This window comes from Impatiens glandulifera, chromosome 5, assembly GCF_907164915.1.
Source record: "Impatiens glandulifera chromosome 5, dImpGla2.1, whole genome shotgun sequence".
NCBI classification, from domain to species: Eukaryota; Viridiplantae; Streptophyta; class Magnoliopsida; order Ericales; family Balsaminaceae; genus Impatiens; species Impatiens glandulifera.
The window spans coordinates 49,685,706-49,705,740 of record NC_061866.1 but is presented as its reverse complement, the minus strand read 5'-3'; the positions used below and the strand labels follow the sequence as shown (position 1 = coordinate 49,705,740).

Below are 20,035 nucleotides of genomic sequence, written 5' to 3'. Positions count from 1 at the left end.
AAATTGTGTTTATCTAATTCTTAGCATTCTAAATTGTTTTTTATTTTTTAAATATAGAAAAACTAAAACTAATCTTTTAATGGGAGATTTTTTACAAATATTTACACATTATTTTGATGAGTTTCTCGTTTTTTTATTATATACGTATGATCTATTATCACTTAATACAATTTTTTCCAACGTTTTTACTGACCATCAATTAAAGATATTTTTTATTATCGCTTAAAATATTTAGTTACTTATCCTAATAAATTTTTTGAGTCACTCTCAAAAAAAATTTATAAAATTGTTGAAATTATTTATTTTAATTTTAGTTATTGTAAATTTATTATACTATTTAACCACTATAATTTTGTTTAGGCGTGTTGATTTGATTTATGTTATTTTATAATTTTATTTTTAATTTTTATTTAAATTAATGATAAATTTTTATTTTTATTTTAAAAAAAAAGTAAAACAATTGGGAAGTCAACTATACAACAACCACCCATTTCTCTTTCTCTTAGACTACCCACAGCAGGGTATCAAATTTTTTCATTTAACACCCTGCCACATCAGCTTAACACCTCTTTTAACACCCACTTTTTAACATGTCATACAGCAGCGTGTTATTCAAGGTATCAAAATTACTTTTTTACTTTCTCTCACTTCCACATCATTTAAACATATACATAATTTCATTTTTTTAACCACAAACAATATTATTCATCACTTGATAAATCAAACATACAAATATTATTTAAAACGAAGAAGAAAACAAACACTCTAAACAATGATGAAAGAGTTTGAAGATTTCAAAAGAAAGGTGATACAAACAAGGATGATAATATGGTAGAAAATTTCTGAAATTTTTTGGTGTCCAAATGACACAAACCAAGTCTCTATTTATAGATCGTGAAAAATAAAAAATATTGATATAAATTTTTTTTTTATTGATCAATTATTATTAAAATGTATTTTTAAAATAAGAAAACTAAAATTAAAAGTAGATATTATCCTGCCACATGGCAGCCTCTCATTGGGCCAAACAAAATTTGACACCCATGTCAAATTTTGACACCCAAAATTTGACACTCACTTTTGCCCCTGCTGCCTCCCACTCTCCTCTTTTGACACTCAAATAACACCCCAAATGCTCCCCTGCTGCGGCTGGTCTTAGACAAAGAAACTTACATGAAATTTAGAAGAAAAACTCAATAAATTATTTGCCCTCGGTGTCTCTTCCTCATCTACCACACTGGACCCTCGACATCGGAAAAGCCCCCCCGACATTTCCATGGGTTTACCTCCGTTCAATTTCCCGAATACTTTCAGCTCCATCTTCTTTCCTCTCCTTATTCTCCTCCGATCGATAACCGCCGACAAATCACCTGTTGAGTACGATTCACAGCATGCTATCGCCGTCAACTGCGGTTTCCCCCGCAACTCCACAGCACTTAACGGCAGACAATGGGTTGGAGAAACAGATTCTGCTACCATGATCATTTTTCATGGACCTGGAAGTCAATCAGTCAGCCCTCCTTACTCCATTCACAACCTCCTCGATCCCACTCCGTATATGACAGCTAGAGCTTCTCGGGCATCATTCACCTACACCTTCCATGTTGGCTCCGGCTACAAGTTCATCCGCCTTTACTTCTACCCAGCTTCTTACTCTGGTTTCAAAAGGTCAACGGCCTTCTTAACCGTAAAATCAGGCCCGTATACACTCCTCAACAATTTCAGTGCTTTCCTAGCCGTCGGTTCTCTCGGCCTGAAATCCATTGTGAAGGAATTCACCCTTTATGTCCCTGTTGACGAACCCTTATCAATTACTTTCTCCCCCTCAAGAGTAATCCCTTCTGATGAGACATTTGCATTTGTAAATGGAATTGAAGTCGTTCCCATGCCGCTTGGACTTTACTACACCATGGAGGGAGATGCAGGGGTGCATGTTGTAGGGCAGAACTACCGACGTCCCATCAGTAAAGCCATTGCAATGGAGATGGCCCATCGGTTAAACATTGGTGGCAGCTCACTTTCATCTTCTCATGACACAAGTATGTTCAGGGAGTGGACCAGCGATTCAAACCATCTCATAGAATCGAATGTTTTTCCCATAACGTCAACAAATCGGATCAAGTATACTGAAACATCAAAAAATGGTGCACCACAGCGACTGTTCCAGATGTCTTGGTCAATGAACCGAAATAAGCAAATTAGTGAACGAGTAAGTTTTACATGGAAGTTGCCTGTGGATTCGGGTTTCGGGTATCTCATCAGAATGCATTTTTGTGAGCTTGATTATGAGGTGAAGGAGAGTGGGCAAAAGGAGTTTAGTATTCTAATAAATAATCAAATGATTGAGCCTAGAGGAGATTTGATCAGCTGGGGTGGTGAGATTGGAGTTGCAATCCATAAGGATTACTTGGTGACGGTGAGAGGAGACAAAATGATTGGTAAGAAAGATCTATTTGTAGCTTTGTACCCAGGTAACTATGATCAAACAACTGAATTTATTGACTCAGTTCTTAAGGGAATTGAGGTTTTCAAACTAAGTAACCCGGACGACAGTCTTGCTGGAGTGAATCCAGTCATCTCCCTTCCTCATGCTTGGATAAAGACAATCAGTAGAAATGAAATTGCAACTCTTGTTATAATTTTTATTACACTTTTGAATGTCATTGCTTACCAAATTTGTGAATGGAGTGGAAAAAGTTTGAGTAAAAACATTTCGCCATCACTGCTGGATGTGGAATTCTGTCGTAGATTTTCATTTGGTGAGATCTTATCCGCAACCAATAACTTTGATAAAAAATTAGAGATTGGACATGGGGGCTTTGGTAAGGTCTACAAAGGAGTTATTGATCGCAAGACGAAAACAGTTGCAATTAAAAGGTTAAGTTCTGAATCTAAGCAGGGAGAGAAAGAATTTAGGTCAGAAATTGATATTCTTTCAAAGCTTCGACACAAACACCTTGTCTCTCTGATAGGGTATTGCAATGAGGGTCGTGAGATGATCCTTATTTACGAGTACATGGAACATGGAACTCTCGCAGATCACCTTCACAAGAATAAACGTGATGGTAGTAGCAATGGAGAAATGACTCCGCTTTCTTGGGAGCAAAGGCTCAATGTATGCTTGGATGCTGCTCGCGGGTTAGATTACTTGCACACCAATAGTGAACAGGACACGATACATAGAGATGTGAAGAGCGAAAACATTTTGTTGGATAGGGATTGGGTGGCCAAAATTGCAGACTTCGGCATATGCAAAGTGGGAACTACGAGCAATACTCACACCCATATTAGTACCGAAGTAAAGGGGACTTTTGGTTACCTAGATCCGGAGTATTACTCGACCCATAGGCTAACCAAGAAATCTGATGTGTATGCATTCGGTGTGGTGCTGTGGGAAGCATTATGTGGGAGGCCAGCTTTAGATACTAGAATAGACGGTGAACAGCGAAGCCTTGTTTTGTGGGTTCAACGCTGCTTTAAGTTAGGAATAGTTGACGCAATCATTGATTCGAGTTTGAGGGGACAAATATCAACTCGTTCCCTCAAATTATACCTTGATCTTGCAAACCAATGCTTGCATAACCAGACTATTGAACGACCTACAATGGCTGAAGTCACACATGGTCTTGAATATGTCTTGGCTGCTGCTACATCTCAAGGTGAGGAAGAGGTGACCGATGTTACTAATGTGATGCGGTGCGAGTCGAAGAGATTGGAAGATAATCTAATTAAGGAAGGGATTGGAAGATATATTCTAATCAAGGAAAGGATTATAATATATATTCTAATTAAGGAAGAGATTACAAGGGATATTCTAAATTAAGTAGGGATATTGATGCGGTGCGAGTCGAAGAGATTGGAAGATAATCTAATTAAGGAAGGGATTGGAAGATATATTCTAATCAAGGAAAGGATTATAATATATATTCTAATTAAGGAAGAGATTACAAGGGATATTCTAAATTAAGTAGGGATATTCTTGTTATGGAAGGAATATCCTAAATTAGTGTAATTAAATTGTAATTAGACGTAATTCCTAATTTAATACGTGTAAGTCCTATAAATACCCTGAAGGTATTCCATTGTAAGGGAGAAGAAGATTATTAATCAGAAAACGAGGTTTCCTCAATATCTATCGACTTTCGGTATTCGTAAGAATCAACGAATCTTGATAAAGGTTCATCCTAGCCACGCACGCTGCATCAGTTGGTATCAGATTCCAGTCGACCCTGAGGTATGCCGCCCCGAAGACAGCCGCGCAACCCTACCCCTGGTGCTGATGATGGTGACCTTGCTGAGTTGCGACGTGAAAACGCTGAGTTTCGCCGTGATAACGACGATTTGAAGCGGCAGGTTGAATGGTTGACGCAGCGGATGGATGCATCTATGCACATGCACCACCCTGAAGATGATGTTACGATGACAGATGAAAACCCCTTCGGTGGTCTTCGGAATCGATCCCCTGAACGCCCCAATCATCGCTGGGAGCAGGCTTTCAGGGTGGACATCCCTAAGTTCGATGGTAGTCTATCACCGGAAGAGTTTATTGATTGGCTTTCTCAGGTTGAAGAGATTCTGGATTTCAAGGAAGTTCCTGCAGATCGTCGTGTACCCCTTGTTACGATCCGCTTACATGGTCGTGCACAAGCATGGTGGCAGCAGTTGAAACAGACACGTGTTCGTCATGGTAAGGCAAAACTCACGAATTGGGACAAATTCAGGAAGCATATTAGGGCTGCGTTTCTACCATATAATTACGAACGTAACCTGTACCAGCGGTTCCAGAATCTTCGTCAGGGTTCTCGTTCCGTGGATGACTATTCCACTGAGTTTTACACCTTTGTGGCTCGTGTTGACCTGTCTGAGTCCCCTCTCCAGTTGGTTTCTCGCTATATTGGTGGCCTTCGCCTCCAGTTGCAGGATATTTTGAATATGTTTGATCCCTTGACTGTTTCTGAGGCACATCAGCGTGCTTCACAGGCTGAGAAACAGCTAGCCAGACGCGGTTCGGGTAGCTTTGGAAAACAGGTTGTCCCCACTAGTGGCATTGGTTCTTCTTCTCAGCCGGCCCATCCCACCCCAGCCCCCCCTCGCAGCACTACAGCCCCCCCGCAGGGACGTCCCGGTGGCTTGCGTTGTTTCAATTGTGGTGAAGTTGGCCATCGCCAAGCAGAGTGTCGCAACCCAAAGTCCACCAATCGTGGTCTTTTTACTGAGGTGGAGAATCCTGACTCTGCTCTTCCTTCAGATTCAGACCCAGTGTATGATGTTTATGATGATGAGGCAGCGGAGGAGTATGTTTCTGGTGATGTTGGCCCCCTTTTGGTGATTCGTCGATCATGTTTAACCCCTCGTGCTCCTGACAACGAGTGGTTACGTAATAATCTGTTCCATTCCACTTGTACCATCGGTGGCAAAGTTTGCACCTTCATCATTGATGCTGGGAGTTGTGAGAATGTGATTTCTGAGGTTGCAGTTTCGAAGCTGGGTCTGTCCACTGAACCTCACCCCAAGCCTTATCGTCTGTCCTGGCTGAGTCAAGATTGTGTTGATGCCAAATCAGCCCAAGAAGGGTGCTGCCCCCACTCATCATGCGCCCCCCCTACCACCTTGTTGTCTCGGGGTCCTTTTCAGACCGCCATGGTCGAATCGGGCATGGTGTTTGCTCTATTTTGTTCGCTGATTACCTGTGGTGCTAGTTCTAAGGTGCCTATTCCAGTGCAGCCGCTGTTACAGGAGCTTGCAGATGTTTTTCCTGAGAATCTGCCTTGTGCCTTGCCTCCTTTGCGTGATATCCAGCATCACATTGACTTGGTTCCAGGTGCTGCCCTACCCAACCGTCCTCATTACCGCATGAGTCCCATAGAACATGAAGAGTTGCGTAGACAGGTGGAGGACTTGCTGGCTAAGGGACACATTCGAGAGAGCCTTAGTCCCTGTGCTGTCCCGGCCCTTCTTTCCCCAAAAAAGGATGGGTCTTGGCGTATGTGCATTGATAGTCGTGCTATCAACAAGATTACAGTGCGTTATCGGTTTCCTATTCCCCGGTTGGATGACTTGTTGGATCAGTTGGGTGGTGCTTCTGTGTTTAGCAAACTGGATCTCAAGAGTGGATACCATCAGATTCGTATTCGCATGGGTGATGAGTGGAAGACTGCCTTTAAGACTCGTGAGGGCTTATATGAGTGGCTGGTTATGCCGTGTGGTCTGTCGAATGCTCCTAGCACCTTTATGCGTATGATGAACCAGGCTCTTCGCCCTTTCATTGGGAAGTTTGCTCACAATCATGCTGTTAATCGCTCCACTGGTTTCAGTCCTTTCCATGTGATTTACGGGCTGTCTCCGCGTGCTCCTCTTGATTTGTTAGCGCTGCCCAGCAAGGTGCGTCCTCATTCCACTGCTGCGGATTTTGTTGGTCAGTTGGCTCAGGTTCATCAGACCACTCATGACCGCTTGGTTGCTGCTACTGCCAAGTACAAGGAGAAGGCTGATTCGAGAAGGCGTGCTGTTGATTTTGAAGTTGGTGACTTTGTGTGGGCTATTCTGACTAAGGATCGTTTTCCAGCTCATGAATATAGCAAGCTTGCTGCTAAGAAGATTGGTCCTGTTGAGATTGTGGAGAAGATCAACCCCAATGCTTATCGTTTACGCCTTCCCAGCCATGTGCGTACCTCTGATGTGTTCAATGTGAAGCATCTTGTTCCTTTTGTGGGTGAGTCTTCTTCTGATGAGGATGATGCGGTTCCAGATTCGAGGACGAATCTTTTCTACCCTGGGGGGAATGATGCGGTGCGAGTCGAAGAGATTGGAAGATAATCTAATTAAGGAAGGGATTGGAAGATATATTCTAATCAAGGAAAGGATTATAATATATATTCTAATTAAGGAAGAGATTACAAGGGATATTCTAAATTAAGTAGGGATATTCTTGTTATGGAAGGAATATCCTAAATTAGTGTAATTAAATTGTAATTAGACGTAATTCCTAATTTAATACGTGTAAGTCCTATAAATACCCTGAAGGTATTCCATTGTAAGGGAGAAGAAGATTATTAATCAGAAAACGAGGTTTCCTCAATATCTATCGACTTTCGGTATTCGTAAGAATCAACGAATCTTGATAAAGGTTCATCCTAGCCACGCACGCTGCATCATAATGACATTGGTTCAGATAGAGAATATAATGGTAATGTCTTCCAGAGGAGTTTCCAAGCTGTAGTTAGAAGCATAGATGTTCTACGGAGTAAGATCAGTGCCATGAAATTTGATCCTCGTCTAGAGAATTTGCTTCTACCCCATCGTCGTTTTTCTCTTTACGAGGTTAGAACAGCAACACACAACTTCAGTAATGTTATTGGAAGCCATAGTTTTGGCTCATGTTACAAAGGAATGATTAATGGAACCACCTTTGTTGCAATCAAAGAGAAAGTTGTAGGTTTTGAAGGCTTCGAAAATGAAGTCAGGATTATGTCACAAATTAATCATCCTAACATAGTCAAATTCATTGGGTACTGCTATGAGAAAGACAAACTGTTTGTTGTGTTGGAATATATGAGTAACGGGTCCCTATATGATCATCTCTATGATAAGGAGAAGAATCGTCTTCCCTGGAAAAGGAGGCTGGAGATATGCATTGGTGCTGCTCAGGGATTACACTACCTTCATTCTGAGATGTCCGAAAAAAGAGTGACCCATTCCAATATGCAGTCGAGGAATATCCTGCTAGACCGAAACTGGGTCGCAAAGGTTTCAGACTTTGATCTTGCATGGGCTACATTGAGTTGCTATAGCTATGTGAAGACGGGGGAGGAGACACGTGGCACCGCTAGCTACATGGATCCGGAGTACTGCAAGACCGGCAAACTTACATCAGAATCCGATGTCTACACTTTTGGTGTGGTATTGCTGGAGGTACTTTGTGCCAAGAAATCTGATTCATTTTGTGTAGATCATGACTTGACAGTGGATTACTTAAGAAACCTTTTACAAGAGAATGGAATAGAGGATGGCAATGGCATGGACCCGTATCTAGTGGGAAAGATTGATCCGGAGTGCTTAACTGAGTACTTGAGGATTGTGATGAGTTGCGTGGCATATATGGGGATAGATAGGCCATCAATGGAGGGAGTGTTGCTTCGCCTGCGCAATGTACTAAAGTTACAAGAGAGATGGGAGTACTTAGGAGCGCCTGTAGTAGATAGGCCATCAATGGAAGCAGCGTTGTCTGACCTGCGTAACGATCTAGAAGAGAGATGGGACTACTTACAGGCGCCACTATACGTAGTAGATTATGACTATTGAGACCCGTCCCACAAAAACAACATGGTCATCAACCAACCTACTCATCATCTCGATCTCATTCATGTCTGCGTGAGCTTGTCATGTATTTTAATGCTTTGTCTTTGTTTCTGTTTTCTTCAAATAAGAGTACTACTCTGCTCCTTATAACCATTCTTCAAAAATATAAGGAAAAAAAAAAATCACTTATTTCAATAGTTTATTGTAAATAATATATTATAATACAAATTTATGAGATTAAGAGCAATTTGTTTATTGTTCATTATAGTTAGTTTGATTTTTTTCTTTCATTTTTATATTTTTTTATATAAATTCAAACTACCCCATTACTCATTTTATATAATAAAATATATTTATTTTATTTTTATTAAATTTAAATTTTAAATATAAAAAAAATATTAATTAAACTAATTAAAACTATAAATAACATTTTTATATACAAGTAACATAAATAATATATTTATTATAAATTTGTAATAATTTTAAGTATATAATTTGAAAAGTCTTTTTAAATTTTAATAAATATATATATTTTAATATTAATATTTAAAGTATCGAGTTTGGATTTTACATGCTCTCCGTTCCAACCTCGAATTTGATCGAATAATCATTTTTTACTCTTCATCCCCGACTCCAAAATACTCCAACTCGATCATTGAATATATATAATTTCTTAGATAAAACCCTTTTACATTTGAGCTAACAAATAAATAAAATAAAATTAAATATTGTACTCTCCTTGTCTTCAAGAACATATTAAATCAATGTAAGAAACATTTTTTTGTAATGACTATATCAATGGTTTCCTTTAATGTATTTGACCTTAAAAATTAAGAATTTCACTGTATATCCTCTTTACTAAATCGCTATAATAAAAATAAGAAATCATAAAACTTTATGTAATATGTTTCCAACTAAATGCAGTAGTTGAACAGTTATCACAGGTTCTATAAATGGAGGTGAAGCTCCCACCGCCAATATCTTCTGCATATTTGAGGAGCGCTGCACGAGCACAACCATCCCACACTCTTACAATTTCATGGAGCGAAGTTAGATGTGAAAGATCTCGAAGCAAGACCTTAAACCTTGCCCTCGCCTTTGCCTTTGAAGACAAATTATCCACTTCTTTACAAGAGAAAGAATGAGAGCTAATTTGGATAAATTTGTTCAACGACATTTGTGATAAAAATGATAAGAAATGATATAGATGTAATTGTTAGCATTGACTGTTAACACCTAAAGAAGTACTCAAACAAATCAATATAAGAAAATAATATAGACGATTCTCACTTAATTCTTTTTCAATCGGTAACATGTCCAACAGGATTGGAGAGCAATTTGGATAGTTAACAGATACATTTTAAGCATTTCAGTAAATCGCATTACATGTGTATAAAACGGTTTACATGAACGTGTAAGTTTTTTTACATAAATTTTTTTAATATATATTTCAGTTTTCAAACATTAAAAATCTTATTTGAAGATTATAAACGATTATAACAATTTTTAACCTAATATTTTAAAATGATTCACTTAAAATCAAATCATTCACTTAAAAGCAAGTCAGTCAAACAATCTACATAAAAACATTGACATATGATTCAGAATAAAAACTATTTAAGTTAAACATTCTAAATGATTATATCAACTTTTTAACCTAAAGATTCTAAATTATTCATTTAAAAACAAATAATTCACTTAAAAGCAAATTAGTCAAGCAATTTACATGAAAACCTTGATATATAATTCAGAATAAAAACGGTTTAAGTTGGACATCGTATATTCCCAATTTTAACATCGTATATTCTCAATTTTATCTGTCGATACTACATAATTACAAATTTAAATGAGTTTATCTCATAATTTTATCTTGCGATTTCTTCATCGATTCAATAAACGAAATTATTTGTTTATGTGAGTCATGATTATGAAATGAGAAATAAACGTAAAGTTTTAAATAAAACAAACGTAAAACTTAAAAAAATGAAATTCGAAATAAAACTAAAAACTTACCATTTTCGTTTCATAAGACAAGAACTTCGTAACTGTTTCGTATAGAGGTGTTTTAAAAAAAGACCAATCAAACGGAAGAGAGTAGGACGAAGAGACACGAGCAAAAGAAATATAAGAAGAAATGAAAAGACACATAACTGGTAGATAGAGAAAAACCCTTTTTCATTGAGTGGAAGGAAACTTTTTTCATTGTTTTTTTTCTTCGACATGATGTTACTTTTTGCTTTTCTGTCATTGATGTCCTTATCATTTCTCTTAAAAAATACACCTCTATCATTTACCCATCCTGAACGCGGGATAATGTGGAAATTGGGGAGGTCAAGAGTCAACGGTACAACAGCCACGAAGAAAATTCCATGAAATTTAAGACGAACAACTCCATCGATCACTCATTTGCGTCGTCGGTCGATAAGAGAAGAGAAGAGAAGAGAAAAGAAGAGGGTGTCTTTTCTCTTCGGTAACCATGGCATTTCCTCCATTCAATTTCCCCAATACTTTCAGCTTCAGCTTCATCTTCCCCTTTTCTCTCCTTATTCTCCTACCATCGATACCCGCCGCCGGCAACTCACCTGTTCATCACTACGATTCACAGCATGCTATCGCCGTCAACTGCGGCTTCCCCCGCAACTCCACAGCACTTAACGGCAGACAATGGGTTGGAGAAACAGATTCTGCTACCATGATCATTTTTCATGGACCTGCAAGTCAATCAGTCAGCCCTCCTTTCTCCATTCACAACCTCCTCGATCCCACTCCCTATAGGACGGCTAGAGCTTCTCGGGCATCCTTCACCTACTCCTTCCATGTTGGCTCCGGCTACAAGTTCATCCGCCTTCACTTCTACCCAGTTTCATACTCTGGTTTCAAGGCGTCCGCAGCCTTCACAACCGTAAAATCAGGTCCCTATACACTCCTCAACAATTTCAGTGCTTTCCTGACAGCCGATTCTCTCGGCCTCAAATCCATTGTAAAAGAATTCACCCTTTATGTCCCTCACGACGACGACGAACCCTTATCAATTACTTTCTCCCCTTCAAGAACAATCCCTTCTGATGATGAGACATTTGCATTTGTAAATGGAATTGAAGTCGTTCCCATGCCGCCTGGTCTTTACTATACCATGGAGGGAGATTCAGGGGCTTATGTTGCAGGGCAGAACTACCGACGTCCCATCGGTAAAGACACTGCAATGGAGATGGCCCATCGTTTAAACGTTGGTGGCAGCTCCCTCTCATCCTCTCATGACACAGATGGTATGTTCAGGGAGTGGACCAGCGATTCAAACCATCTCATAGAATCAAGTGTTTTTCCCATCACTCCAACGAATCGGATCAAGTATACTGAAACATCAAAAAATGGTGCACCACAACGACTGTACCAGACCTCTTGGTCTATGAACAGAAATACAAAAGAGGGTGAACGAGTTAGTTTTACATGGAAGTTGCCTGTGGATTCCGGTTTCAGGTATCTCGTCAGATTGCATTTTTGTGAGCTTGATTATGAGGTGATGGAGATTGGGCAAAAGGAGTTTAGTATTCTAATAAACAATCAAATGGTTGAGCCTAGAGGAGACTTGATCAGATGGGGTGGTGAGATTGGAGTTGCAATCCTTAAGGATTATTTGGTGACAGTAAGAGGAGACAGAATGATGGGCAAGAAAGATCTACTTGTATCTTTGTACCCTGGTTACGAGGATCAACCAACTGAATTTATTGACGCAGTTCTTAAGGGAATCGACGTTTTCAAACTGAGTAACCCGGATGACAATCTTGCTGGGGTGAATCCAGTCATCTCCCATCGCCATGCACCGAAAAAACATATACTTAAAGTTAAAATGTCGACAATTACAACAAGAAGAAATTACATTGCAACTCTTGTTATAATTTTGATTACACTTCTGAATGTCATTGTTTACCAAATTTGTGAAGGAAAAAGTTGGAGTAAGAACAATTCGCCAACACTACCAGATGAGGAATTGTGCCGTAGATTTTCATTTGGTGAGATCTTATCCGCAACCAACAATTTTGATAAAGAATTAGAGATTGGACATGGGGGCTTCGGTAAGGTCTACAAAGGGGTTATTGATGGCAAGGCGGAAACAGTTGCAATTAAAAGGTTAAGTTCTGAATCTAGGCAGGGAGAGAAAGAATTTAGGTCAGAAATTGATATTCTTTCCAAGCTTCGACACAAACACCTTGTCTCTCTGATAGGATACTGCAACAAGGGTCGTGAAATGATTCTTGTTTACGAGTACATGGAGCATGGAACTCTCGCAGATCATCTTTACAAGAAAAATCGTGATGCTAGTAGCAATGGAGAAGTGCCTCCTCCTCTTTCTTGGGAGCAAAGGCTCAATGTATGCTTGGGTGCTGCTCGCGGGTTAGATTACCTGCACACCAATAGTGATCAGGACACCATACATCGAGATGTCAAGAGCGAAAACATTTTGTTGGATAGGGATTGGGTTGCCAAAATTGCAGACTTTGGCATATGCAAAGTTGGAACTGCGATCGATACTCCCACCCATATCAGTACCGATGTAAAGGGGACTATTGGTTACCTAGATCCCCAATATTTCTTGACCCGTAGGTTAACCAAAAAATCTGATTTCGGTGTTGTTTTGTGGGAAGCATTATGTGGGAGGCCAGCCGTTGATACTAGATTAGACGGGGAACAGTGCAGCCTCGTTTTGTGGGTTCAAAACTGCTTCAAGGTAGGAATAGTTGACTCTATCATTGATTCCAGTTTGAGGGAACAAATACCAACTCCTTCCCTCAAATTGTACCTTGATCTTGCAAACCTATGCTTGCATAACCAGGCTATTGAACGACCTACAATGGCTGAAGTCACACATGGCCTTGAATCTGTATTAGCGGCGGCTTCTGCAATATCTCAAGGTTCAATCTCTTCAACCTCTTCTGGGCCATTGCAACTGGATGATAATAAAATGCAGCAAAAGAAGAAGATGACCAAGCATGGCAACTTCTTCCAAAGGAGTTTCCAATCTTTAGTTAGAAGAATAGATATTCGACTGAGAAAGAGCAGTGAAAACACCAGTGTTATGGAATTGGAGCCTCGTCTAGAGAATGCACTTCTACCCTTCCGTCGTTTTTCTCTTGCTGAGGTTAGAACGGCAACACACAACTTCAGTAATGTTATTGGAAGAAGTTGTTTTGGAAAATTGTTGATTTTGGGTTGAACCGGTTTTTTTTTTTTTTTTTTTGGTCCGGTTTAATTAATTGTAAAACCGGGTCATTCATTTTATGTTGATATAAGAAGCTAGGTGGTTAATTCTTGAGAGTATTCTGTTTTTCCTTTTCTTGAGTGAGATTACATTTCTTGAGAGATTTTGGTGAAGAATTCTTGCAAAGAAAGGTGTGTAAGATAAGGAAAGATAGTGGCGAGTGATTGTAATCTGATACTCTTTCTCTATAGTGGAATCAAGCTCTAAGCTGAGCTTGACGGAGACGTAGGTCCGATTTGGGCTGAACTCCGATATCAAATTTGTGTCTTCTTCTTATTCCTCTGGTTTCTGTTTTGGATTTCTGGTTTTCATTGAAATATTGTGTTGATCTTAGAGAGTATTTCTCAACAGTGGTATCAGAGCCTGAGTTAGGGCAAGAAACAGATCAATTGAGGATTTCGTGAAGATCTTCAACGCTGGCGAGTGATTGGGAACAGGGTGATTCCAGCTCCAGCGAAAGTGAAGATTGTGTTGATAGGGTTCAACAAGAGTCAAGTAAGAACTCAACGAAGGATTCCGCAAACAAGGTATTTCTTTGGCAACCAACTACGACGATGAAGATAGATATCGACAAGTTCGATGGAAACGGCGATTTTCGAATTTGGCAGCGGAAGATTAGGGCACTTCTTGCACAGCAGAGACTTGTGCGTACCCTAGAAGAACCAATTGCCTGGCCACCTGAGATCAGTGAGGATCAAAAGGATGAAATGATCGAATCGGCAATAGGTACAATCATTTTTCATTTATCAGATTCTGTTATTAGGATGATAGATAATGAAAAGAATCCTGCTTCAATGTGGAAACGTCTGGATGAGTTGTTTCAATCCAAGTCTCTGACCAACAAGATTTATTTGAAGGAGAGACTATTCAGCTATAAGATGATGCCGAATAAGACTCTTACACAGAATCTTGATGAATTCTTGAAGCTCAATATTGAGTTGTCAAATTCTGGAGAAAATGAAGGAATGAGCAATGAGAATCAGGCCATAATCATTCTCAATTCTCTTCCAGAATCATATAAGGAGGTCAAGAATGCAATCAAATATGGTCGAACTAGTATTACACTTGAAGAAGTAATATCTGCCCTAAAGTCGAGAGAGTTGGAGTTGAAAACTGACAAGAAGATCAGCTCAAACGGGGAAAACTATATGGCTAAAGGGAAGAGTTCCAAGAAGTCTAAACATCGTCCTAACCACAACAATTCAAAGGAGCCAAATAACAGAACACTCCAGTCTGAATCAATGGAATCCAGAAAATGTTTTCATTGTGGAAAATTAGGTCATCTAAAGGTCAATTGCTATTTGTGGCAAAGGGAATCAAAGAAGAAACAAGGGAGTAATTCAATACCAGGACATGTCAAAGAATCAGCAAACTATGGTGATGGATATGATGATGGAGAGGTTCTAATGGCCTCAATGGAATCTGCAAATTGCGAATGGATTCTTGATTCTGGATGCACCTTCCACATGACTCACAACAAGAATTGGATATCAAATTTTCAGGATACAAATGGGGGCATGGTTCTGATGGGAAATAGTAATACATGTCGAGTAGAGGGCATTGGAGATATCAGCATCAAGATGTTTGATGGTGTTGTGAGGACATTGAGACATGTAAGGTTTGTGCCTCAACTTACACAGAATCTGATTTCTCTCGGGGTGCTGGATGATTTGGGATACAATTATCAAACTGGTTCAGGGAAGATGAGAATTATGAAAGAGAACAAGGTTGTGATACAGGGCATCAAGAAAGGGGGCTTATATCATTTGATTGGTGAGACAGTGTCAAAACAATCTGCATTTGTTGTCACAAATGAAGACAAGACTACAACAAAGTGGCATCGTAGGCTTGGACATATTAGTGAAAAAGGATTACATATACTCAGTCAAAGCAATCTGCTTGGTTCAGACAAGGTGACTAAGTTGAATTTATGCAAGCATTGTGTATTGGGAAAACAGCATCGGCAATCTTTCAAGACTGGAATTCACAAATCCAAGGGAGTGTTGGAATATGTTCATTCAGATTTATGGGGGCCTGAGAGAACACCCACACAAGGAGGTAACTCATATTTCCTTTCAATTGTGGATGATTATTCTCGCAAGGTTTGGGTATATCTTTTAAAACATAAAAGTGATGCATTTGAGAAATTCAAAGTTTGGCAGACTCTAGTTGAAAATCTTACAGATAAAAAGGTGAAGACATTGAGAACTGACAACGGGTTAGAATTTTGCAATGAAGTATTTGATAGCTACTGTCGTGAGCAAGGAATTCAGAGACATCGGACAGTTCGACACACACCCCAGCAGAATGGTGTTGCCGAGCGAATGAATCGAACCTTGATGGACAAGTCACGTTCAATGTTGTTTGGGGCAGGATTGCCTAAGACATTCTGGGGAGAAGCTGTAATGACAGCAGCCTATCTGGTGAATAGGTGCCCCTCTACAGCAATTGACTTTAAAACTCCTGAAGAAATGTGGTCAAGAAATCCACCAGACTTATCCTATCTCAGACCTTTTGGATGTACTGCATATGCCCATCAAAAGGAAGGAAAACTGGAGCCTAGAAGTCTAAAGGGTGTGTTTCTTGGTTATCCTCAAGGGGTGAAAGGTTACAGAATTTGGTTAAAACAGTCAGGTGGTTTCAAAACTATAATAAGTCGAGATGTAATCTTCAATGAGGAAGAATTTGTGTGCCTTACTCAAGAAACATCTAACACCACCCAAGGGGGTTCAAATACAAGCAAGCAAGGAACAAGTGTTGACTATGTTCCTATGATGGCTCAACAACGGGTAGTTACTGATTCGGTGGAGGAGAGTTATGGCAACATGGATCAGGTGGAGTCACCAGTCTTAGTTAATGATTCAACAACAGCTACCACTGAAACAGAGTTAACAGATGAACAAAGTGATGAAGCAAGGCAACCTGATACCGACTATCAACTCACAAGGGATCGGGAAAGGAGACAAATTAAGCCCACACAAAGGTATGGTTTTTCTGCTTATACCGATTTATTAGCTTATGCGTTTGTTTCTGCAGTTGAAATAGGTAAGGTGGAGCCAGAAGACTATAAACAAGCACTAAACTCAAAGGATAAGCTGAAGTGGATTGATGCTATGCAAGAAGAGATGAATTCACTACATATTAACCAGACATGGATACTTGTTCCAAGACCGTCAAAACAGTCAGTGATTAAATCCAAATGGATCTATAAGATCAAGGAAAGAAATACTATAAAAGAAGGGGTCAAGTACAAAGCTAGGTTGGTGGCCAAGGGTTTCTCTCAGAAAGAAGGGATTGATTATAATGAGATTTTCTCACCTGTTGTCAAGTACAAGACTATTCGGATTATGCTATCACTAGTAACACATTTTGATTTAGAACTGGAGCAGATGGACGTCAAAACAGCATTCCTCCATGGAAATCTGGAGGAAACCATCTTCATGGAGCAGCCACAGGGTTTTGAATTACAGAAAGGTAAAGATATGGTATGTCTGCTACAAAAATCATTGTATGGCCTCAAGCAATCTCCAAGACAGTGGTACTTGAGATTCGATGCCTTCATTTCTCAACAAGGGTTTATCCGAAGCAGCTACGATACATGCCTGTATTTCAGAGGATCGAAAATCCAAGATGTTGACTATCTTCTACTCTATGTAGATGATATGCTACTGATTAGCAAAGAATTCTCAAGAATAAAGAATTTGAAGGCAGTCCTTAATTCAGAATTTGATATGAAGGACTTGGGCAGTGCTGGCAAAATTCTGGGCATAAGGTTAGTAAGAGACAGAGTGAAAGGTTTAATGACTCTCAGTCAGAAGGGTTATCTTGAAAAGGTAATAGACAAGTTTGGGATCAGAGGAGCCAAACCAGCTAAAATGCCTATTACAAATCAGTTTCCTTTGACAGCTGCAAGTTCTTCGAAAACCAGTTCATATCAAGCATATATGGAAAACGTTCCTTATTCTAGTGCTGTTGGATCAATCATGTACTCCATGGTTTGTACCAGACCAGATTTAGCTTATGGGATCAGCACCTTAAGCAGGTTTATGGCAAATCCAGGTAGGGATCATTGGCTGGCTATGAAATGGCTATTAAGATATATTGCCTCTACAACCGATACAGGTATATGCTACAAGAAAAAGAATACTTCTGAAGTAACAGTCATCGGGTATGTGGATTCAGACTTTGCAGGTGACAAAGACACTAGAAGATCTACTACTGCTTTCTATTTTCTGATAAATGGAAATTGCATCAGCTGGAAAATCCAACTACAATCAGTGGTAGCATTATCAACCACTGAAGCTGAGTACATAGCAGCAACAGAGGCTGTAAAAGAGGCCATGTGGATTCAAGGTCTACTTCAAGAACTCAAGCTGTTTAAGGGGCCTGCTACTATCTACACTGATAGCCAAAGTACTCTTCATTTGTGCAAGAACCCTGTGTTTTATGATAGAACAAAACATGTGGACATAAAATATCATTTCATTCGGGAAAAGATAGCACAAGGTGTAGTTTCAATTGGTAAAATTGGAACAGAAGATAATCCTGCTGATGTTGGAACAAAAGTGTTAACTTTAAGCAAGTTTAAACATTGTTTAAAACTGCTTAGAGTTGAAGTAACTTGAACTGTGGGTGGCTTCAAGCAATGATGAAAATATGAGTTTTTTTGATTCCACTAGAAGTTGAAGAATGATCAAACAACCCAAGGTGGAGATTGTTGATTTTGGGTTGAACCGGTTTTTTTTTTTTTTTTTTTTTTTTTTTTTGTTAGCTGTTTTTTGGTCCGGTTTAATTAATTGTAAAACCGGGTCATTCATTTTATGTTGATATAAGAAGCTAGGTGGTTAATTCTTGAGAGTATTCTGTTTTTCCTTTTCTTGAGTGAGATTACATTTCTTGAGAGATTTTGGTGAAGAATTCTTGCAAAGAAAGGTGTGTAAGATAAGGAAAGATAGTGGCGAGTGATTGTAATCTGATACTCTTTCTCTATAGTGGAATCAAGCTCTAAGCTGAGCTTGACGGAGACGTAGGTCCGATTTGGGCTGAACTCCGATATCAAATTTGTGTCTTCTTCTTATTCCTCTGGTTTCTGTTTTGGATTTCTGGTTTTCATTGAAATATTGTGTTGATCTTAGAGAGTATTTCTCAACAAAAATGTTACCAAGGAATGATTGATTATGGAACCACCTTGGTTGCAATCAAAGAGAAAGAGATAAGGTTGCTATGGGTAAATGAAATCTTGATTATGTCAAGAATTAATCATCATCGTAACATGGTAAATTTAATTGGGTACTGCAATGAGGAAGGCAGAATGTTGGTTGTGTTGGAATATATGAGTAACGGGTCCCTAAGTGATCATATCCATGATAAGAAGAAGAATCGTCTCCCATGGAAAAGGAGGCTGGAGATATGCATTGGTGTTGCCCAGGGATTACGCCACCTTCATTCTGAGATGTCGCACGAAAGAGTGATCCATCGCGATGTGAAGCCGGGTAATATCCTGCTAGACAGTAGTTGGGTCGCAAAGGTTTCAGACTTTGAGTTGGCATCGGCAGCATTGGGATCCTCAACCCATGTCACCACGGCGTTACGTGGTACCATTGGCTACGTAGACCCAAATTACCTCACGACCGGCCATCTTACACTGAAATCCGATGTCTACTCTTTTGGTGTGGTATTGCTGGAGATACTTTGTGCCAGGAAACCTCATGATTTGTTTCATTTAGAAAATGAAGATGTATTTTTAGTAGACTACATAAGCAACATCATCCAAGAGAATAGAATAGACGATGCCATGGACCAGTGTCTAGTGGGAAAGATTGCTCCGGAGTGCTTGATTCAGTACTTGCGGATTGCGATGAATTGCGTGAATGGTAGGGAAATATATAGGCCATCAATGGAGGCAGTGGTGTCGGGCCTGAGTAACGTACTAGAGTTACAAGAGAGATGGGAGTTAGACGCGGCTGTAGCAGCAGATCCACCTTCTGGGGCGGCGTCAGAAGAATGGTTCAGCAACATGATGGCCATTGAGCGGGCCAGCAAGAAGAACACGGTGGCACAAGATGATGATCTTGCCAATTTCTCTCAGGATGTGTCCGAAACAGAATGGATCGCCACTTTCTAGTATTATGTACTGAGTTCAAGGTAGGATATTTAGTCCACACCAGAAATGTTGTATAATATTGAACCTGGCCAATATCTAAATAAGATTACACATTGGAATCGACAAATGACGAGTAGTAATATATTATAACTATTAGGAAATAATATAATCTACTTAAAAGACTTGGTGATATATTATCAAAAATATTAACTATTATACAAATTTAATTTTAAAATTATTAACTCATTTTCAGTGTAATGTTTAGTAAAAGAAATTAACTATTATTTATGTTTTGAAAATTATGATAGTGATTAATAAATTAGGTTACCAGATCTCGTTCATAATAATATTTGTATTTATTTACATCGATATATAAA

General features: G+C 39.3%; 1 protein-coding gene across 1 annotated transcript; it reads left to right on the top strand.

The window, feature by feature from the left end:
• The first annotated feature begins 1,248 nt into the window (after positions 1 to 1,248).
• Positions 1,249 to 19,793, top strand: LOC124940763 (receptor-like protein kinase FERONIA). Its single transcript, XM_047481302.1, has 3 exons — positions 1,249 to 2,620; positions 12,176 to 13,491; positions 18,710 to 19,793. Exons 1-3 carry the CDS (start codon positions 1,277 to 1,279, stop codon positions 19,677 to 19,679), a joined length of 3,630 nt encoding a protein of 1,209 aa, XP_047337258.1. The 5' UTR covers positions 1,249 to 1,276; the 3' UTR covers positions 19,680 to 19,793.
• The last annotated feature ends 242 nt before the right edge of the window (positions 19,794 to 20,035 follow it).

Excerpts from the sequence above, each read along its gene's own strand:
- LOC124940763 (XM_047481302.1), top strand. The coding sequence starts at position 1,277 with ATGGGTTTACCTCCGTTCAATTTCCCGAATACTTTCAGCTCCATCTTC. Across the intron at positions 2,621-12,175 it reads AGACAATCAGTAGAAATGAA|ATTGCAACTCTTGTTATAAT; the intron begins ATTGCAACTCTT and ends AGAAGAAATTAC. Across the intron at positions 13,492-18,709 it reads GGAAGAAGTTGTTTTGGAAA|ATGTTACCAAGGAATGATTG; the intron begins ATTGTTGATTTT and ends TTCTCAACAAAA.